We start from the raw sequence: 15,953 nt of genomic DNA, 5'->3' as shown, positions 1-15,953 counted from the left end.
GAACATTTGTTTATCTGTACTAATCAATAATCAATAATAATCATGCTAGTCAGCTGTTTTGTTGTATTTGGAAATGTATTAACATACTAATAAATAAATAATTTGATGGCCAAGTTCCCCCTAATCACCTCCATGTTAAAAATATTAAGACCAAAATGACAAAAATAGTTTTAGGAGGTGGTTTATCCGGACTGGCAGCAACGTATTACCTGTCTAGATTAGTGCCCCAACAGAAAATAATTCTTTTAGAACAAACGGATCGTTTAGGAGGATGGATAAAATCAGAAAGAATTAATGAGGAAGTGATTTTCGAGACTTCGGCTCGTACATTGCGACCTGGAGGATTGACTGGTATTAACACCCTCAATCTCCTTGAAGAGCTCCATTTACATGCTGATATTAAACCAATCCATCAACACAGTCCTGCTGCACAAAACCGGTTTATATATTCAAAGGGAGAGCTCCATGCATTACCAAGAACTGCAGTTGGTTTCCTAACCACACAAAAACCGTTCACCAAACCACTTGTTTTGCAAATTCTGAAAGACTTAACTGCAAAACGTAAAATCGTGCATGACGAGCCAATTTATGAGTTTGTCCAGCGCAGGTTTGGCAATGAAGTGGCAGACTACTTAATAGATCCATTAATATGTGGAATATGTGCAGGGAATTCCAAGGAGATCAGTGTAAATTTCCTTATGAAGACTTTGTTTAATTATGAACAGACACATGGAAGTGTTTTGAAGGGTGCATTACATGACTTACTGTTTGGTGTAAAAGCAAAAATACCTTCAGAAGGCTTACTTTCATCACAATGCAAGGCTGAAAAGTGGAGTGTTTATACTTTTCATGAAGGCATGCAGACTTTGCCTAAAGCTTTAGAAAATGCTCTTAGGAGAACTGATAATGTAGATATACACTTAAGTAGTATGTGTCAGGAGGTTCAATTTAATGATGAGGGTGTCAAGGTGATTTTAAACAATGGTCAACAATATGATTCTGACCATATAATCAGTTCAATACCAGCTAAAAATTTTGGTCAGTTAGTACAAAATCAACACCCTAAGATGGCAGAAAAATTAAAAAATATCAAGACAGTTACTGTGGGAGTAGTTAATTTACTATACAAAGGAAATCTAATTCCAAAGCCTGGTTTTGGATTCTTAGTTCCTCCAAAAGAGAATCTTCCAATTCTTGGGGTTATTTATGACTCTTGTGCCCAGGGCTATAAGGATAAAACAGTTCTAACAGTAATGATGGGTGGCTATTGGTTTAATAAACTATTTGGAGCTCAGGCTTTAGAAGAAAATCTTCTTGAAATCGCTAAATGCAATGTAAAAACTATTCTAAAAATTCCCCAAGAACCTGTGCAATTTAAAGTCAGTATTTTAAAAAATTGTATCCCACAGTATATTGTAGGTCATGAACAGAATGTGCAGCAGATTATGGATTATATTCAGTTAGAAAAGATGTCTTTGTCATTGTGTGGTGCCTCATACAGTGGGGTTGGTGTCAATGATGTTATTTTATCTGCAAAAAAAGCTGTTGAGGGGTTAGGCTTAGGCTAATAAAGTTATATTAAAACTCACTTTTATATTTACACTTTTATTACATCTAAGATTTTAGCTTACTTTTCTAATTATTATTAGCAGCAGCATCCTTACCTGCAATAGAAAACAGTAGTATGAATTAATATACTAATCTATTATTAATTCTGCTAAACTTACCTACAAACTTAATCTCATCAAAAGCCTTTCTTGCCCTTTTCAACTCTTCATTCATTGTGAGTAAATCTTTCACACGAGCATATTTTCTAGGATCTTTTCTTACCAAAAACACAATATCTTCCACCTGCACTCTGCCAGTTCTACCAATTTCCATTGCTCTAAAAATTGAACAGTGGCTGATTTATACTCCTCAGCAATACTGTAGTTACATACTTCTGAGTCATTTCAGTTATGAACTCAATCACCAAATCTTCAATGATATCCACACTTTCTGTGTAGGGATTCTGGTCATCTCCAAATCCATACATCATACATCTCAATTCCTTACTAAACAAACGTTTCCGACCTGTTGTGCTTAAGGCTACTGTAGTATCGGTTGCTTCGTCTTCTTCAAACTACCATTAAGATAATAATAATGATAATATGTAATAACAGGAACTTTTTTCTAGTAAAAAAAGTGTATGGTGAAATGTAGTTACCGCTTCAAAATTTTCGTCGGCTGCCATTACGGGGCCTTGTAGGATCTGTGGAATATATTCGAAAAACTGCTAGTTTGGGAAAAAATTACCAATTTTATTGTAAAAATTGAAAGTTTTACTTTTACTGTGTTTAGTTAGTTTAGTTTAAAAAGTTAGAACATTACCATAACCAAACATTTTTCTAATTGAGTGCTGTTTGTAGGGTTGCATATTTTTTTGTCTTAGTCTAGCTTTTGATTTTAAAAAGTTTTTTTTTATTTTTAAGAGCATACAGAGCTTTTTGCTAATATTATGCCTTTCTAAAATATAAAAAACAATTTTAATTCACAAAAGCAAATGAGAAGGTAGACAACTAAATAAACAATCGAGAAAGTAGAAATTGGGGAAGAAAGGAAGATATTTAATTTTATTACAGTTGAACATAACCTCGTTTTATTTTTTTTGGTAAAAGTAAAAAATATTAATAAAAACTCAGAAAAGCCAGTATAATTTATAAATAATGTTTAGACAACTGCTACATTCTTCAATAAAACGCGTTAATTATATTAAAAAAGGTAAAGAACCATTTACTTGTGTTATTAATGTAACAATAACCTAACATGAATATTTGTAGCTGATTTGCAAACCTCCTCTGCAGAAACAGGAAGATGGGATTTATTTAGCGCTGTCTTGTTGGAGAGGAAGCCAATTATATGTCCGGAACTACAAGATATCGAAAAAGATTTTAAGAACTATTTGAATGCTGTAGAATTTGAAAGAAGTCTTAAAAATGAAACGGAAATTAATCTTCAAAAGGAAAGGTAAGGCTTAAGACACACAAACAAAAACACACTGTATGTGTAGCTGTCCCAGTACTTGCAGGGCCAACACCTGCATTTTTTGTTACTTATTTGACACTCACCCTGTATAGTAAATAAATTGCATTGTAGAAATATGATGTCACAGAAAAAAGACATTGAGGACCTTGATATAACTGTTAAACAATCTACTCAAGACTTTATTGATGCCTGCAAAGAGGAGTTGGCTAAATTTAAGTCTGCAGACCTCATCACCAGTAAGAAAAAAAAATGGAAATAATATTACTCATTTGATATGTTAGTTCCTTAAATACCTAGAGAATATTTTTTTTGCAGAAGCTGACAAATCAAATGATCTAAAATCTTTGCATAGAAAGCTAGATAAATCACTGATTTTAGTACTAAACCAAGCTATAGGTAATAAAGAGTATTACTTGTTACCACAGAGTATACGCGAAAATGGGGAAACTTTACGCCAATGCGCTGAGCGCGTGCTTAAAGAAAAATGTGGAGCTGAAGTTAAAGCAAAAATATTTGGAAATGCACCTTGTGGAGTTTACAAATATAGATATCCAAAATCTGTCAGAAAAGAAGATAGTATTGGCGCTAAAGTGAGTCTCCTTTATTGTAGAAAAGGTGACTGGACTAAAACTTAATTTTTTTCAGATTTTCATTTATTATGCGAGGTACTCATCAGGAAGTATGATAAATAAAAAGAGTGACTATAAGTGGTTGGACAAAATTGAGTTAAATCAAACGTTACCAGAAGTTTATAAAAAGAGTGTTTTACCATTGTTACTTGATTAAATTTAGTTTGAACCATAAATGCCTTTTTTTTGTAGGATAAAATTATTAACATTGGCAACATTCACAACAACAATTTGTAAGATACATTTGCAAAATACCATACTATTAAAAAAAAACAGCAGTGACCCAAAAATCTTTATTCACATTTGAGACAATTTTTTTTTCTAAAATAAAATCTTACTTTAGAGGGATAAACCTTGAACTGTGGGTGGCACCAATACCAGGCCTACCATGCTTGACAGGTTTGTAGGTAAGTGAGAATTCACCCAAATAATGACCAATCATCTCTGGTTTAATTTCAACTTGTGTAAAAGCTTTGCCGTTGTACACACCAACAATCGATCCCACCATTTCAGGAACAATGATCATGTTCCGTAAATGAGTCTTAACAATTTCAGGCTTCTCTAGAGGGGGTGCTTCCTTTTTGGCCTTTCTCAGTTTCTTAACAAGGGCCAGTGGTTTCCTTTTAAGCCCGCGGCTGAATCGCCTTCGTGCACGGCAGTGCATGATCTCCATCAACTGTTCACTAAAACAAAAGCAAAATTACTTACTTTTTACAGTCAATGTGTTGAAATGGGTGGTTGATAAACTTACTTTGGCATATCGAGGAGTTGATCCAAATCAACTCCGCGGTATGTGAACTTTTTGAAGGTCCTCTTCTTCTTGATTTGTTCTTCTGCCTAAAATACAACAAAGTTAAATTTTAAAAGTTACTCAAATTAAAATTGGTCACCGACAGCTTTTCAATGATTTTTGCTGATATTTTTAGTAAAGTTTATAATAAAATATTCTACTCACCTTATCCGCCATAGTCAACTACTTGTTTTCTTACTTTTTAAGCAGAAATTAGTGCAAAGATGTAGGAAATTTTCTTAAATTTTCCGACGAAAACAATTCAAGTATTCATCTGCCATGAAGGCTGTACAAAAAGAAATACTTGGTTTGACAGCAGTGACAGTGACTGCCAAAATGCCAACTAACTGTCGAATGTCGCTTGTTGAGAATGTTTGCCAGACGCCTGTTTTAAGGCGCCCTCTATAAGGCATAAAAATGAATTGTGCTATTGCACAGGTTTTGCTAAATCGTTAATATAAGACATTGCTGGATAGTACGTCATCGGGGGTGTAACTCAGTGGTAGAGTGTCCGCTTCGCATGCGGAAAGTCCTGGGTTCAAATCCCAGCTCCTCCAAGTATCTTTTGTTATGGTTTATCGATGTTATTTCAATTTTTTTTTTGCTATTGACTTGGGTTTTTTTATGTCTTTTTCTATTTATGTATTTATTTTTTTTATACGTACAGAGAATTTCAATTTGCTATTTAATGTGAATAAAAGATTGCTATTAGATGCTATATCACACCTCCGGATTCCGGACACTCTGTATATACTGTCTTCTTTAATAAAGCAGGGCCTTACCCTTTAAGGGCAAAGATCATATTAAATATAATAATAGATTTATCGATTAAGTGCTGGTTTGTGTACGTAATTCGAGGTTTTGCTTGACTGCTCTCAATAGACTCAAAGAGACAGAAGTTATGCACAGTTGCCATAAAAAAATTAAAATATACAGGACGATTTGGTTTTTCGTACGTTTTGGTTAGAAATCATTACAATTATTGTTTGTTCTGCTCTAAAACAGCTTTTGAAAATTTAGAATAGAAAGAGGGTAGGATCTCCTGGCTTACCATGGATTTTTCTTTTTAGAACAATATTAGTGAATAACAAAACTGTCATACAATAAAAAGGCAACAAATGCTGTTCCACATATATTGTACCTCTTTCATAATTTATGGGAAAAATTAAGTTTTGTAAAATACTTCTTGGACACCCTGTATAAAGGTAAACGGTTGTTGTATAGCGTTTCATTTTTTTAAGCACACACAGACACACTGGGAATCTATCTTGTAGTGAATTATCAGGGTGTTTTTCTTGGAAATCCATTTGTTACCCTCGAAGTCAAATACCTGACCGCCTATATTCGTCAGTGCCAAGGTTTAAAAGTATCATTTAATTTAGCGTCAGGTACAACAACCTTACGTGGTCATTTTTGAATAATAGAAACCGTTTGTTTATAAACTTAAAAGTTAATTATATCAACATTGCAGAAATATAATAATCCTAAAAGTAAATCCAAAATTGAGATTTAAGCGAGGTGATTAAGGATTATTATTGAGTGAATTTAGTGTGGCTGGAATGGCAAAAATAATTCCCTGTAAAACTGCCGATTTTGATAGAGCAATAAGTTTAACAGGTAAGTGTTTTACATATTTGTGTTACTTTACAAATATGCCATAATTAATTTAATGGAATATTAATTTAAAAGATTCATTATTTTGAGTATTTTTTTTAACAAACACAAAGTGGAAAATTTTAGTGAATAACAATTGTGGTAAACAAAGAAGAAAGTGAAGAAACTGTTTTGTAAATTTTGTAATGTCAAACGTAAACTGCTTGCAGCAAGAGATCAATATATCACTAGTTAACGAGTAAAAAATTACGATACTAGAGTGACCCCATCCAGAAACGGCTCCAAAATGATTCAAGCATTTTAAATGGTATAGTGAAATTAAACATCAGTATTTGTAACTTACATTTTTTTCTGGACGGTTATTTAAAGATTGGAAAAGAGCAATTAATAGGCAATACAAAATTCCAATAGGATGAATAAACGAAAAAAAAACTTTGATCCGCTACTGACCATTATTATGAGAAAAAGTTATCTTACATATAATTTTTGTTTTATCTCGGACCATTCTGTTAAAAACCAAAGATTAGTTAACAATTAGGTCGACGAAATTACATATTTTGGTCGTTACGGTTATGACATTCTTGTGCTGATAGGAAATTTCGTGCTAAACGATCGACAAGCTGTGTGTGCTTGATTGTCTCTAAATATTCCATACAGTTTGTGATGCATATGTGAATATTTCTATACAAATCACTGCTATTAATATTATCAAGAACAAAGGCACTGATAGCATATTAAAAAAATTAGGAATCATTAATGCAAGTCATAGACATTTTTGTCAGTGTCAATCCGCTGTTTGTTTAATGTGCTTGTGGTATTGTCATAACTATGGTTAATCCGGTGGAGCTGTTTGAACTACGTGACATTAAGGACTATGACACTGCAGTCAAATATACGGGTAAGCATTTTGACATGACATGTTATACCAAAATCTACGATAATATCTATTTAAGATACAAATAATAGTAGTAGATACATTTGCGTAAGTCACAGTACAGTGGGCAGTTTGTGATTGGTCAAGAAAAAGCAGCAAGCTGAAAGCTGCTTTTTTTGACCAATTACAAACTATCCACTGTCCCACTGTACTGTGATTTCTGAATGTGGATTACCATGAAAAGTACTTTATTGAGTAAAAAGCGATTGAGAAACTTTAAATCCTGAAACCTTTTGAATTAGATTTTCATATGCTTTTTTTAACTGTTTTATTTTGTTTGACAAAGTTAAACTGGATTTTTAATGCGTGCGAGAGAAACCATAAAACTAGATTTTTAATAATTTAGTCGGTTTAATAGGTACAGGGTCTTTCACTGACCAAAAAAACTGAAATAGCCATTTAATGTAGTTTAAAAAGTTGAATCCAAAAATTAGTACCAAAATATTCTTAACCTTCAAATAGAAAAGCTACAGCCAATAATGGTGATTTTTCTAATGGATCACCCGGTATATTTAACTATTTTCGGAATGTGCTCAAAATTGTGCAAATATTTTTACAAAAAAAAATTAAATAATTATTCGAAATTTGTTTTTTGACAAACCTTGTGTATTGATAAAAAAAATTATTGAGAGGACCATTTATTAATTATAACTCTGGAATCAAAGGCATAAATAAATGAAGGTAGAATATAAGTTTTACAATTTTACAACGAACTAAAAATAAATGAAATATTAAGAAATAATGATAACCTTTGGTGGTCATTTTTGAATTCAACTTTTTAAACTACATTAAAAGGCTAGTTCAGTTTTTTTAATTACATAGCGGAAAGCCCAAAAAGGGTGGTTGGTCAGTCCCCAGTGAAAGACCCTGTACCTAACTGATAAAATTCTGATTAACAGAAGACAATTTTAAAATTACGTTTGTTTGGCTCTTTATCGATAGTTTGGTTAGGAAAAAACTAGAGAAAACTAAAGACACGAGGCGTCATTGTTTTGAGAAACGTTTAATGCAATTAATTGCAGTAACAATTTCAGAAACAAAGATTAGAGGTCAAATCTGTGTTTCATCACTTCATTTTTCTTTTTTTTTTTGTAATTTAATTGCTGTTGTACAAAACCGAGGCATATTTAAAGCAAAATCATACAACCTGTCAAGACAATCTAATTAAATCTCAAATTAATGGTATAAATACATAAATCTTGTATGTTGTTATTCGACAGAACTATATGTCCTCCAGATACAAACAGCTGTGTAACTCAGCTGATTATAGCTGATTTAGTTGCTTAGTTCATTAGTTTTGACTGTGTTCTGCTTGATTGTGTATGTATTAAATGATTTTTGTTCAGAAAAATCACCATTTTTAGTTACTTTAAAAAATAATTATAACAGCTTGGTAAGTGAATTTTTGTATTGCAACAATTTTTACAATTTACATTACTAGTGTGATATGAGCAATTTTACGTAATGAGAGATTTTACAATCGTTAGTGAGATAATGAATGTTTTATTGTACTCTTTGGGTGCCTTACCGCACTAGTGTGATAAAATCGCTCATTAAGTAACTCACAATGAGCTATGTAACAATTCATTATCATGCTAAAGGTAAACAAACTAAATTTATACTGCTTAGGTTTGTCAAGCAAAATATTATTGAGTTGTATTTCACATTCCACAGTTTGTATCAAGCTTTGCCAGGAAAGTTCAGTTTAGGTTGTACAGGAAAAGACTATTTTAAGACTTTTTAATACAATTGAAATTCATTAACCGGAAGTGGATGTCAACTTGCTTATTTCAATCGGAACACCCTGTATATTATTGTATTTTTGAATAGTCCTATTTCAAAATTTTTTTATGTATCATAACCTATATCTATTTACAACGGTTTTCGAGATATTGGCGTTTGAAAAATGACACTTTCAGGTTTTCAAGTGTCCTAACTCCTAACCAGAATGAGATAGAGCAAAACGGCTTGCATATTCTTACCCTAACTATTTGAGAGTTTCCAGTCAAAAACAAAAACTAAAAATGTCATTTTCAAATGTCAATATTTTGAAAAACGTTGCAGATAGCTATAGGTAATGTGTATGGTAATAGGGAAAATACATCAAAAATATTTAAAATCGATAGGACTAATATTCAAGGTTAATCCGGAAGTGACAGATAGATGAAAATATTTACAGGGTGACTAACCCTGTATAATTTTGTGTATTTGCTGTAGCAAAACCTGGACAAGCAATTCCTCTTTCTTCACGCAACTACTTTTATTATTAAGATATAATTATTGTTATTATTTGACTGACAAAGACGGCTATATTCAATTCCACATTGTTGCTGAAAAAAATAACATACAACCATAACTCATCATTCACTCACTTTTTCAAAAAAAATAATTTAATTTTTAGGATATGGACGATTTCACTATGAAATCTTGGCAGTTAGCGCCATGTCGATTATATGCATGGGCTTCCAAAATGGACTTTCCTCATACGTGTTTCCGGCAGCGCAATGCGATCTCAAATTTAGCTCCTTCGAACTTGGTATCCTCAATATGGCCTTTATGATTGGAGGTATAGCCAGCTGCTTTCTCTGGGGTGCATTAGCTGACAATCTGGGTAGGAAAAGAGTTATTTTCTTCACCCACTTACTCGACGCTCTCATCACCATTATTTGCTCAGTATTGCCTTCAGCCACCAATTTGCTAGTATGCAGATTTTTAAATGGGTTTCTTATTGGTGAGCATACTGTTACACAACTTTTACCTGTTTTTAATTGAACATTCTTACAGGGGCTCCAGGAAGTATAATATTTACGTACGTAGCCGAATTTCAACCTCCAAAATATCGAACTCCTGTTGTATGTTGTTGTGGTGTTTTTTTCACTATCTCCTGGTTGATCCTACCCCTCCTAGCGTACATAATTCTACCTCTTCAGGGTGTGTCCTTTCAGTTGGGTGAAGTATTTTTCTTCTCCCCTTGGAGGCTATTCCTTGTTGTGCTGGCTGTTCCTGAACTTTTAACTGCTTTCTGGATACTCAGAATGCCTGAGAGTCCCAAGTTTTTCTTAGCCAGTGGAAGTCACACCAAATGCTTGACTGTTTTGAGGAAAATGTACAGTATTAATACAGGAGATCATCCGGATTTATTCCCTGTCAAACAACTTCTTACTGATGCAAAGACGGAAGGGCATGATGGTGGTAAAGTCGCTTGTGAAGGGAAGATTACTAGAGTTTTGCAGTCTATGAAGCAGCAAGCAAAGATTCTTTTTAAACCTCCTTTGCTAATGGTTACAGGATTAACCAGTTCTGTTATGTTTGCCAATATGTTTGGGTAAGACTGGGTAATAATTGCAAGTAATGTATTAATGTGATTGTCGTATTTTAGGATGTTTGGTTTGGGGCTTTGGCTTCCAGAAATATTCGTGCGCTACCATCAGTTTGAGAAGCTTTACCCTAATGCCACACCTTCGATAACAGAACTCTCCGCTTTGGTTCAGATCAAAAACGTTTCGTGCGAAGCAACATTCGATACGTCAGTGACCTTTAATACTGTAGTGATAGCCACTAGTTCGTTGGTGTTTAACTTGTTCTCCAGTCTTTTAGCCACAAAGTTGCCTTTTAAAGTTATTCCACTAGTGACTATGTTAATTGGTGGCGCCACCAGTACCAGCTTTTATTTTCTACGAAGTTCTTTGCAAAACTTGATAGTGGCTAGCTTATTTCAAGCCAGCATGATCACCGCCAACATGACAATTGGCAGTATTGCCGTTGAACTGTTTCCCACTAAAGTAGTGGGAATAGCTTTGTGTCTCATGATGTGTTCTGGTAGATTAGGAGCAATGTCCAGCAGTTTTCTTTTCGGCTACTATATGGACAGCCAATGCGAAATTCCCATTTTTGTGGTGGGTGGTGTAGTTTTGCTAGGTGGTGTTCTCTGTTTCTTGGTACCGAAAAGGAGTAAAGAGATTACCGAACGTACTGTTAGCGTTACAAATGGAATTGAAGTAGCCGTTCTTTCCGGTTACGATGTCAAATTTAGATGAGGTTTTCATTTTAAGTTTTTAACACTATATGTATCTATTTATTTATGTTTAATAAAAAAATCATTAATTTTTTAACTAAATTGTTTTATTTTTTTCGTGAAAGACATCAGCATGTACAGCGTGTTTAAATATCAAAACATGCTAGTAAAGACTAATTAATAATACAATTAGAAGGCGCTAGTATGCAATAAAAAGTACTCCTGGCGTTTATTTCACTAGGACAACAAGCTTAGAATACTTTTCTAAAATTAGAAGCACGACTGTCATATCCTCTACCAAGTTTCAGTGCTGTTGATATTGTTTTCCTCTACATTTACGAAATGCGGTTATAACGTACAACAATGGGTAAGCTGTTGTCATACAATCATGTTATTGTTGTCGTAGAAACTAGTGGCATTATTCGACCAGTAAACTAAAAATGTCCTTTCTCGCATTGACTTTGAAGACCAAATTAACGTGCATTCCGAATATAATGCATGAGCTGTTGGGCACAGGTTTTAATAATACCTTATGCAATGGAATTACTTGGTTGCTTATATTTTGGTTTATCGTACATTCTTGTTACTTGAGATTAATTCACGTAAGTTGTCCCTTATTAAAACATTTTTTAAACATAATAATCATAAATTTTTTAGCTGTTACTGAAACAGTTTGGTTTTTCCACCTATGGACGTCATAGACTAGCTGCGAGTTTATGGAGTTTGACGATTTATGGATACTTTTTATCGTATTATCTACTGAACAACGATATGGAATATTTTAGTAACTTTAAGTCGGTGACGGGACAAGACATGACTGAAAAATACATATTGTTTGCGGTATTATGTTCCTTTTATATGTTTACGGGATACTGGAAAGGAATGGAACAAAACTCCTTAATTGCCTTTTTAAGGTCTGAGGCCTTTGCATTTGTCTGTATTGCTGCTTATGTGTTGGAGTAAGTTATTCTTTAATCAGTTATTAGATTCCAAACATTGTTTACGACAATAGTCCAAAAAATCTCCGCACAGTGAGTACAGTTTCTGATTGGTTCAAAAAAGCAGCTTGGTCAATCGACCAATAGCTTATTTTATTGGCTATCCATTGACGTATAAAACACTACTAAAAATGGTGCAAATAAAGGAGTTATTGAAGATTAAACAAAAGGATGCACGAAAAAAGTCATAAAAAATAGTGAACTTTGACGTTCTCCAGCGGCCAAACTGTCTAACCTATCAACCCATGTTGAGAAATTTTTAGAAAGCTCATTCCATTAACTCTTTATTGACGTATAAAATTCTAGCAAAAATAGTGCAATTAAGCGGGTTTTTGAATATTAAACATAAAGATACACCAAAAAAATTGGTCAAATTTGACGCCCTCTAGTGGCTAAACGATACCTACTAACCAACCGACTTTTCTACGTCAATATAAAGCTCATTTCATTGGCTATCCATCGACATATAAAAGTATATACAAAGTGTTAGAATTACTCGTGTTATTTACGGTTTCCAGACAGGGTGCCCCAGAAACACTTTTTGACTGGTTAGGGCTAATTTGACCCTGGAAAATTGAGAAAACACGGTTACATGAGCTACTAGGTCTACTACGATGTAATGCATGGAAATTTTTTGAAAAACCGATTTTGCAAATGACAACTTTCGTAAGGGTCAAATTTGTCTGAAAAGCCACCACTATTCCAATGGGTTTTGCGTTATGTTGGCAATTTAGTGCAAGCGAAAATTGACTTTAATGATTTTATTTCTACAGTTTTGCTACGGCTCTAAATTCGACCAATCACAAACTGCTCACTAAACTAATATTTACGCAAATGCTAAAAAGTTAATTTAACCAGTAGTAGAGTACTTATATCTATACAGCTTTTTAGGTTTGTTCTTCACTATGACCGCGTTGGTCTCGTTGTCAGTAATTTTTCAGGAACTATCCAGAACATCATACACGCTACTGAAAAAACCCAAGAAAGTTGTCAAAGTATTCATTTTAGCACTTTTTGCATGGACTGTATTATACTTGTACGTTGTTCTTTAATAGTCGGAATTGATCTTTTATTCCTAATATTTTAGCTCTGTCACGTATTTCGTAGCTATACCAATCGTGTTTATTCTACCGATAGGAGCTCAAATTGTAGCAGGAAGACTAGATCTGATTCCCTTTCTAGTTGTTCTCTTGATTTGGTTAGGTTTATCAGGATATAATTCGGTAAGTGCCTGTTAACATTCATAACAAAAATTCTGACTAACTCTCAACAGATTACGCATAAATTGTTAATTCACTGGGCCAAGCATTTAAAACAATCTGAAGACAATGACAGTGATTTTGAGGTGAAGAAGCTGGACCATGAGTGTCTAGGAAATATGCTCGAATGTGCTTTGTTCCCTCCCAGGCAAGATGTCGCCTATATTCTTTCCATATATCGGTCTGAGGCAAAATACAGACAAAAACAGTTAGTATTCTCTTAGATTAAATCCATGCTTACTATCTCAAAATTTGTAGGATGGTAGCTAAGAGAAAACCCAAGAATAAAGGCATGATTATTCAAACACTAAAATGTACGAGTAAAGTTTTGGTTATTAAGCACAAAATTTGTTTCATATTTTTTTTATAGGTATGATGGCGATTAAACGAAAGCTATGCGAGAAAAAGGCAAACCAGACTATTTCAGAAGACAGCATTGATCAAAAAGAGAATCCTACTCTGATAGATGAAACACCTAATGTAGAAGAGTCCAACAGCGATCCAATCAAAAGAAGCAATAAACACTTCAAACTTCCTGATGCATCAGAGTTGCAAGAGCTTAAAGTAAACGAAGAAAACGAAATTGAGAAGAAAGAAGATGAAACTGAGATTAGTGATGAGTTATTGTTCGATGACACTCACGTTGACTCGAATGATCCTTTGAGAGATACGAGTAGATCTGATCTTATTAACTTATTAGGTGAAACTCCAAAGCTTGATCCCAGTTTGTCAGAAGGAGTTGATTAAAACAACGTACAATAGAAGAAAAACTAGCTTTTGATATTACTATACGTTTATTGAAGTAACAATATAAACATTATAATCGTGCACTACATTGTCCAGATTTTGTGTTTGCAACTTTTACAAACTGTTAAGGAGGGTCAGATATGAATAAGAAGTTCTCAAAACCTACAAAACATGTTATATTTATTAAATTATACATAGTTTGAGATATTTGTTATTTTTAGCAGCTTACCTGTAAAAACATTTTTGCTGAAAGTGGTATAATCCGGCCAGCGTTCAACGAAATCGGTTTTGTGAGAGAAATCATAAAGATGACCAGCATTTTGCGAAATTTTACAGAACAATCCACCCATGGAATAGTGTATAAAGCTCCATGGATTTGTCCACTCTGTAAAACACACATACATTAGCAAAAGGGACATTCCTGTATAAAAATAATAGTCACTTTTTTCGTGGAAATGCCTTTCTACTTACCTTAAATGTGATCTCATTGCCAAACCAACAAAAAATAAATTGCTCAGTAAGCATACTGAATAAGAAAAAGAGAAGGTAAAAGATTTCCGTGGGATCTCTTTGGCTCTAAAATAATTACAGAAAGTACATAATAAAGTTTAGGAAATGGCAGCATTTTATTTACGTGCAGCATTTGGTAGAAAATTGCACAAAATATGAAAGCACCACCCAAAAATACTACTGCCATACTAGTTCGGTAAATATCTTCCAGTTTTCTAGCTATTCTATAAAAAAGACAAAAAACAAGTGAATTTTCAAACTTTAACCACCTATTACCTTTTAATTTCTATGTAATGCCGAATACAAGTCTTTAAGTTTGGGGTTAATATATCTTCAAGAGGTTCAGTATTCTGCTGTAAACTTTGACAAAGAATTCCGTCGACTGTGTGAAATTGCATGATATTCTTTAGGGTTAATTCCAAAAAATCACACTGCATACCAGTCTAAAATGTAAATAAGATCATGATAACCAATATAAATTTACCTATAAACATACCTGCATCATTAAGTTAATAGTAAAAGAATCGATGTTCATCGTGTGGAAAATATTGAATGCGCTGGCAAAAATTTGGAAAAAAGACGTTAATTCATAACTAGGAGAATTCATTGGGTTGTACGGGTACCATCCGTTAACCGGTAGCAATTTTTTGTTTTGCGAAAATGGGTAAATGCTCCAAAACAGTTGCGTTCCAAATCCAAGAAAAGTACCATAAAGGAACAGAAAATCTCCTCGTTTTTTTGTTTTTATAGCTACCTTTAGGTGCCTTTCAAACTTTGCCTGCAAAAAGTAGTTTTAGTAAACAAGTTTTGTTTCCACAAACAACTAACCTGGAGTAAGGAATTTTCTTTGAAGTTTCTCAAAATGTCTTTAATAACATCCATGTTAAAATATATTCCCAATGTTTTGACCAAGTTTATAAAAAAAGTGGTAAAAACGTACAAGGTACTAGTAAGTTTATAAATATCACTGCCAAAAACAATCATATAAATGAATTGAGGTAAAATAAAAGTAATCAATACTCCAAAACAAAACACGGTATACAAATTGTACAGTGTTTTGTGTTTGAAATCTTTGTCAGGCTTCCAGAAACCAAACCAAAAAAATATTTGGCAATTTTTTGTAAATTGTGATTCTAAATCAAATAGTTTAAGTAGTTGGGTCATTTTCTCGGACACTAGTTCAAAACTAGGTAATACAAGTAAAGTATAGCTAAGCTCAAAGAAAAGTATGATTACTGTAATTATCATTTATTCTTTGGTTTTACGCGGAATAAGTGACTTTTCAAAGATTACTGCCCAGATGACAAGTTAATTGAATGCTTATAGTAATTCTCAATCAAACTGAAATGAATGAATATGGGTCACCAGATTGCAGTTCATCCTTTAAATTATTCATCTTAAATCATTGCATAGTATACAGAATATGAAAATAA

At 33.4% G+C, this 15,953-nt stretch overlaps 7 protein-coding genes and 1 non-coding gene across 10 annotated transcripts; 5 read left to right on the top strand and 3 right to left on the bottom strand.

The window, feature by feature from the left end:
* Window positions 1-3: 3 nt before the first annotated feature.
* Window positions 4-1,588, top strand: Ppox (protoporphyrinogen oxidase). Its single transcript, XM_081990130.1, has one exon. It carries the CDS (start codon window positions 156-158, stop codon window positions 1,566-1,568), a length of 1,413 nt encoding a protein of 470 aa, XP_081846256.1. The 5' UTR covers window positions 4-155; the 3' UTR covers window positions 1,569-1,588.
* Window position 1,589: 1 nt separating this feature from the next.
* Window positions 1,590-2,417, bottom strand: Taf13 (TATA-box binding protein associated factor 13). The gene is made up of 4 exons (XM_081990133.1): window positions 2,207-2,417; window positions 1,941-2,122; window positions 1,728-1,885; window positions 1,590-1,664 (listed from the first exon to the last, which is right to left on the bottom strand). The coding sequence occupies exons 1-4, from the start codon at window positions 2,231-2,233 to the stop codon at window positions 1,636-1,638; spliced, it is 396 nt and encodes a 131-aa protein (XP_081846259.1). The 5' UTR covers window positions 2,234-2,417; the 3' UTR covers window positions 1,590-1,635.
* A 182-nt stretch (window positions 2,418-2,599) lies between these two features.
* mRpL46 (mitochondrial ribosomal protein L46) lies at window positions 2,600-3,829 on the top strand. The gene is made up of 5 exons (XM_081990131.1): window positions 2,600-2,760; window positions 2,820-3,006; window positions 3,136-3,260; window positions 3,340-3,614; window positions 3,670-3,829. The coding sequence occupies exons 1-5, from the start codon at window positions 2,706-2,708 to the stop codon at window positions 3,808-3,810; spliced, it is 783 nt and encodes a 260-aa protein (XP_081846257.1). The 5' UTR covers window positions 2,600-2,705; the 3' UTR covers window positions 3,811-3,829.
* Window positions 3,830-3,932: 103 nt separating this feature from the next.
* Window positions 3,933-4,769, bottom strand: RpS15 (ribosomal protein S15). Its single transcript, XM_081990132.1, has 3 exons — window positions 4,609-4,769; window positions 4,405-4,490; window positions 3,933-4,336 (listed from the first exon to the last, which is right to left on the bottom strand). The coding sequence occupies exons 1-3, from the start codon at window positions 4,618-4,620 to the stop codon at window positions 3,988-3,990; spliced, it is 447 nt and encodes a 148-aa protein (XP_081846258.1). The 5' UTR covers window positions 4,621-4,769; the 3' UTR covers window positions 3,933-3,987.
* A 159-nt stretch (window positions 4,770-4,928) lies between these two features.
* TRNAA-CGC (transfer RNA alanine (anticodon CGC)) lies at window positions 4,929-5,000 on the top strand. The gene has a single exon. It is a non-coding gene; the product is annotated as a tRNA-Ala (tRNA).
* Window positions 5,001-6,553: 1,553 nt separating this feature from the next.
* On the top strand, window positions 6,554-11,108 carry LOC145735559 (synaptic vesicle glycoprotein 2B-like). Of its 2 annotated transcripts, none has more exons than XM_081989530.1 (4): window positions 6,554-6,955; window positions 9,393-9,722; window positions 9,776-10,316; window positions 10,371-11,108. In XM_081989530.1, exons 1-4 carry the CDS (start codon window positions 6,886-6,888, stop codon window positions 11,026-11,028), a joined length of 1,599 nt encoding a protein of 532 aa, XP_081845656.1. In that variant the 5' UTR covers window positions 6,554-6,885; the 3' UTR covers window positions 11,029-11,108. The 2 variants fall into 2 exon arrangements, with proteins under 2 accessions (XP_081845656.1, XP_081845657.1); XM_081989531.1 differs by lacking the exon at window positions 6,554-6,955 and adding an exon at window positions 8,238-8,384.
* Window positions 11,109-11,302: 194 nt separating this feature from the next.
* On the top strand, window positions 11,303-14,213 carry LOC145735565 (uncharacterized). 2 transcript variants are annotated; one of them, XM_081989538.1, is made up of 7 exons: window positions 11,305-11,608; window positions 11,664-11,965; window positions 12,888-13,040; window positions 13,092-13,227; window positions 13,278-13,471; window positions 13,522-13,577; window positions 13,634-14,213. In XM_081989538.1, exons 1-7 carry the CDS (start codon window positions 11,447-11,449, stop codon window positions 14,008-14,010), a joined length of 1,380 nt encoding a protein of 459 aa, XP_081845664.1. In that variant the 5' UTR covers window positions 11,305-11,446; the 3' UTR covers window positions 14,011-14,213. The 2 variants fall into 2 exon arrangements, with proteins under 2 accessions (XP_081845665.1, XP_081845664.1); XM_081989539.1 differs by lacking the exon at window positions 12,888-13,040 and having other exon boundaries at window positions 11,303-11,608.
* LOC145735571 (4-vinylanisole receptor-like) lies at window positions 14,039-15,911 on the bottom strand. The gene is made up of 7 exons (XM_081989550.1): window positions 15,349-15,911; window positions 15,017-15,298; window positions 14,797-14,963; window positions 14,645-14,744; window positions 14,482-14,586; window positions 14,240-14,395; window positions 14,039-14,172 (listed from the first exon to the last, which is right to left on the bottom strand). The coding sequence occupies exons 1-7, from the start codon at window positions 15,766-15,768 to the stop codon at window positions 14,125-14,127; spliced, it is 1,278 nt and encodes a 425-aa protein (XP_081845676.1). The 5' UTR covers window positions 15,769-15,911; the 3' UTR covers window positions 14,039-14,124.
* Window positions 15,912-15,953: the final 42 nt, after the last annotated feature.

Source organism: Ips typographus, linkage group LG11, assembly GCF_016097725.1.
Source record: "Ips typographus isolate SLU linkage group LG11, UJ_Ityp_2.0, whole genome shotgun sequence".
NCBI classification, from domain to species: Eukaryota; Metazoa; Arthropoda; class Insecta; order Coleoptera; family Curculionidae; genus Ips; species Ips typographus.
Note: the sequence above shows the minus strand (reverse complement) of the source record. Positions and strands in the feature narration are given on the sequence as shown.

What these genes read in the sequence shown, in the direction of transcription:
- RpS15 (XM_081990132.1), bottom strand. An exon ending in CAACTCCTCGATATGCCAAA is followed by an intron (nt 4,337 to 4,404) that starts GTAAGTTTATCA and finishes CTTTTGTTTTAG; the next exon opens with TGAACAGTTGATGGAGATCA.
- Taf13 (XM_081990133.1), bottom strand. Translation starts at nt 2,233, where the DNA reads ATGGCAGCCGACGAAAATTTTGAAGCG. An exon ending in CCGACGAAAATTTTGAAGCG is followed by an intron (nt 2,123 to 2,206) that starts GTAACTACATTT and finishes TCTTAATGGTAG; the next exon opens with TTTGAAGAAGACGAAGCAAC. An exon ending in TGATGAGATTAAGTTTGTAG is followed by an intron (nt 1,665 to 1,727) that starts GTAAGTTTAGCA and finishes TTTCTATTGCAG; the next exon opens with GTAAGGATGCTGCTGCTAAT.
- Ppox (XM_081990130.1), top strand. Translation starts at nt 156, where the DNA reads ATGACAAAAATAGTTTTAGGAGGTGGTTTATCCGGACTGGCAGCAACG.
- mRpL46 (XM_081990131.1), top strand. Translation starts at nt 2,706, where the DNA reads ATGTTTAGACAACTGCTACATTCTTCAATAAAACGCGTTAATTATATT. An exon ending in CGTTAATTATATTAAAAAAG is followed by an intron (nt 2,761 to 2,819) that starts GTAAAGAACCAT and finishes GAATATTTGTAG; the next exon opens with CTGATTTGCAAACCTCCTCT. An exon ending in ATTAATCTTCAAAAGGAAAG is followed by an intron (nt 3,007 to 3,135) that starts GTAAGGCTTAAG and finishes ATTGCATTGTAG; the next exon opens with AAATATGATGTCACAGAAAA.
- LOC145735571 (XM_081989550.1), bottom strand. Translation starts at nt 15,768, where the DNA reads ATGATAATTACAGTAATCATACTTTTCTTTGAGCTTAGCTATACTTTA. An exon ending in TTTTCTACCAAATGCTGCAC is followed by an intron (nt 14,587 to 14,644) that starts GTAAATAAAATG and finishes TAATTATTTTAG; the next exon opens with AGCCAAAGAGATCCCACGGA. An exon ending in GCAATGAGATCACATTTAAG is followed by an intron (nt 14,396 to 14,481) that starts GTAAGTAGAAAG and finishes TGTGTTTTACAG; the next exon opens with AGTGGACAAATCCATGGAGC.
- LOC145735565 (XM_081989538.1), top strand. Translation starts at nt 11,447, where the DNA reads ATGTCCTTTCTCGCATTGACTTTGAAGACCAAATTAACGTGCATTCCG. An exon ending in GCAAAATACAGACAAAAACA is followed by an intron (nt 13,472 to 13,521) that starts GTTAGTATTCTC and finishes CAAAATTTGTAG; the next exon opens with GATGGTAGCTAAGAGAAAAC. An exon ending in GATTATTCAAACACTAAAAT is followed by an intron (nt 13,578 to 13,633) that starts GTACGAGTAAAG and finishes TTTTTTTTATAG; the next exon opens with GTATGATGGCGATTAAACGA.
- LOC145735559 (XM_081989530.1), top strand. Translation starts at nt 6,886, where the DNA reads ATGGTTAATCCGGTGGAGCTGTTTGAACTACGTGACATTAAGGACTAT. An exon ending in CACTGCAGTCAAATATACGG is followed by an intron (nt 6,956 to 9,392) that starts GTAAGCATTTTG and finishes TTTAATTTTTAG; the next exon opens with GATATGGACGATTTCACTAT. An exon ending in ATGTTTGCCAATATGTTTGG is followed by an intron (nt 10,317 to 10,370) that starts GTAAGACTGGGT and finishes GTCGTATTTTAG; the next exon opens with GATGTTTGGTTTGGGGCTTT.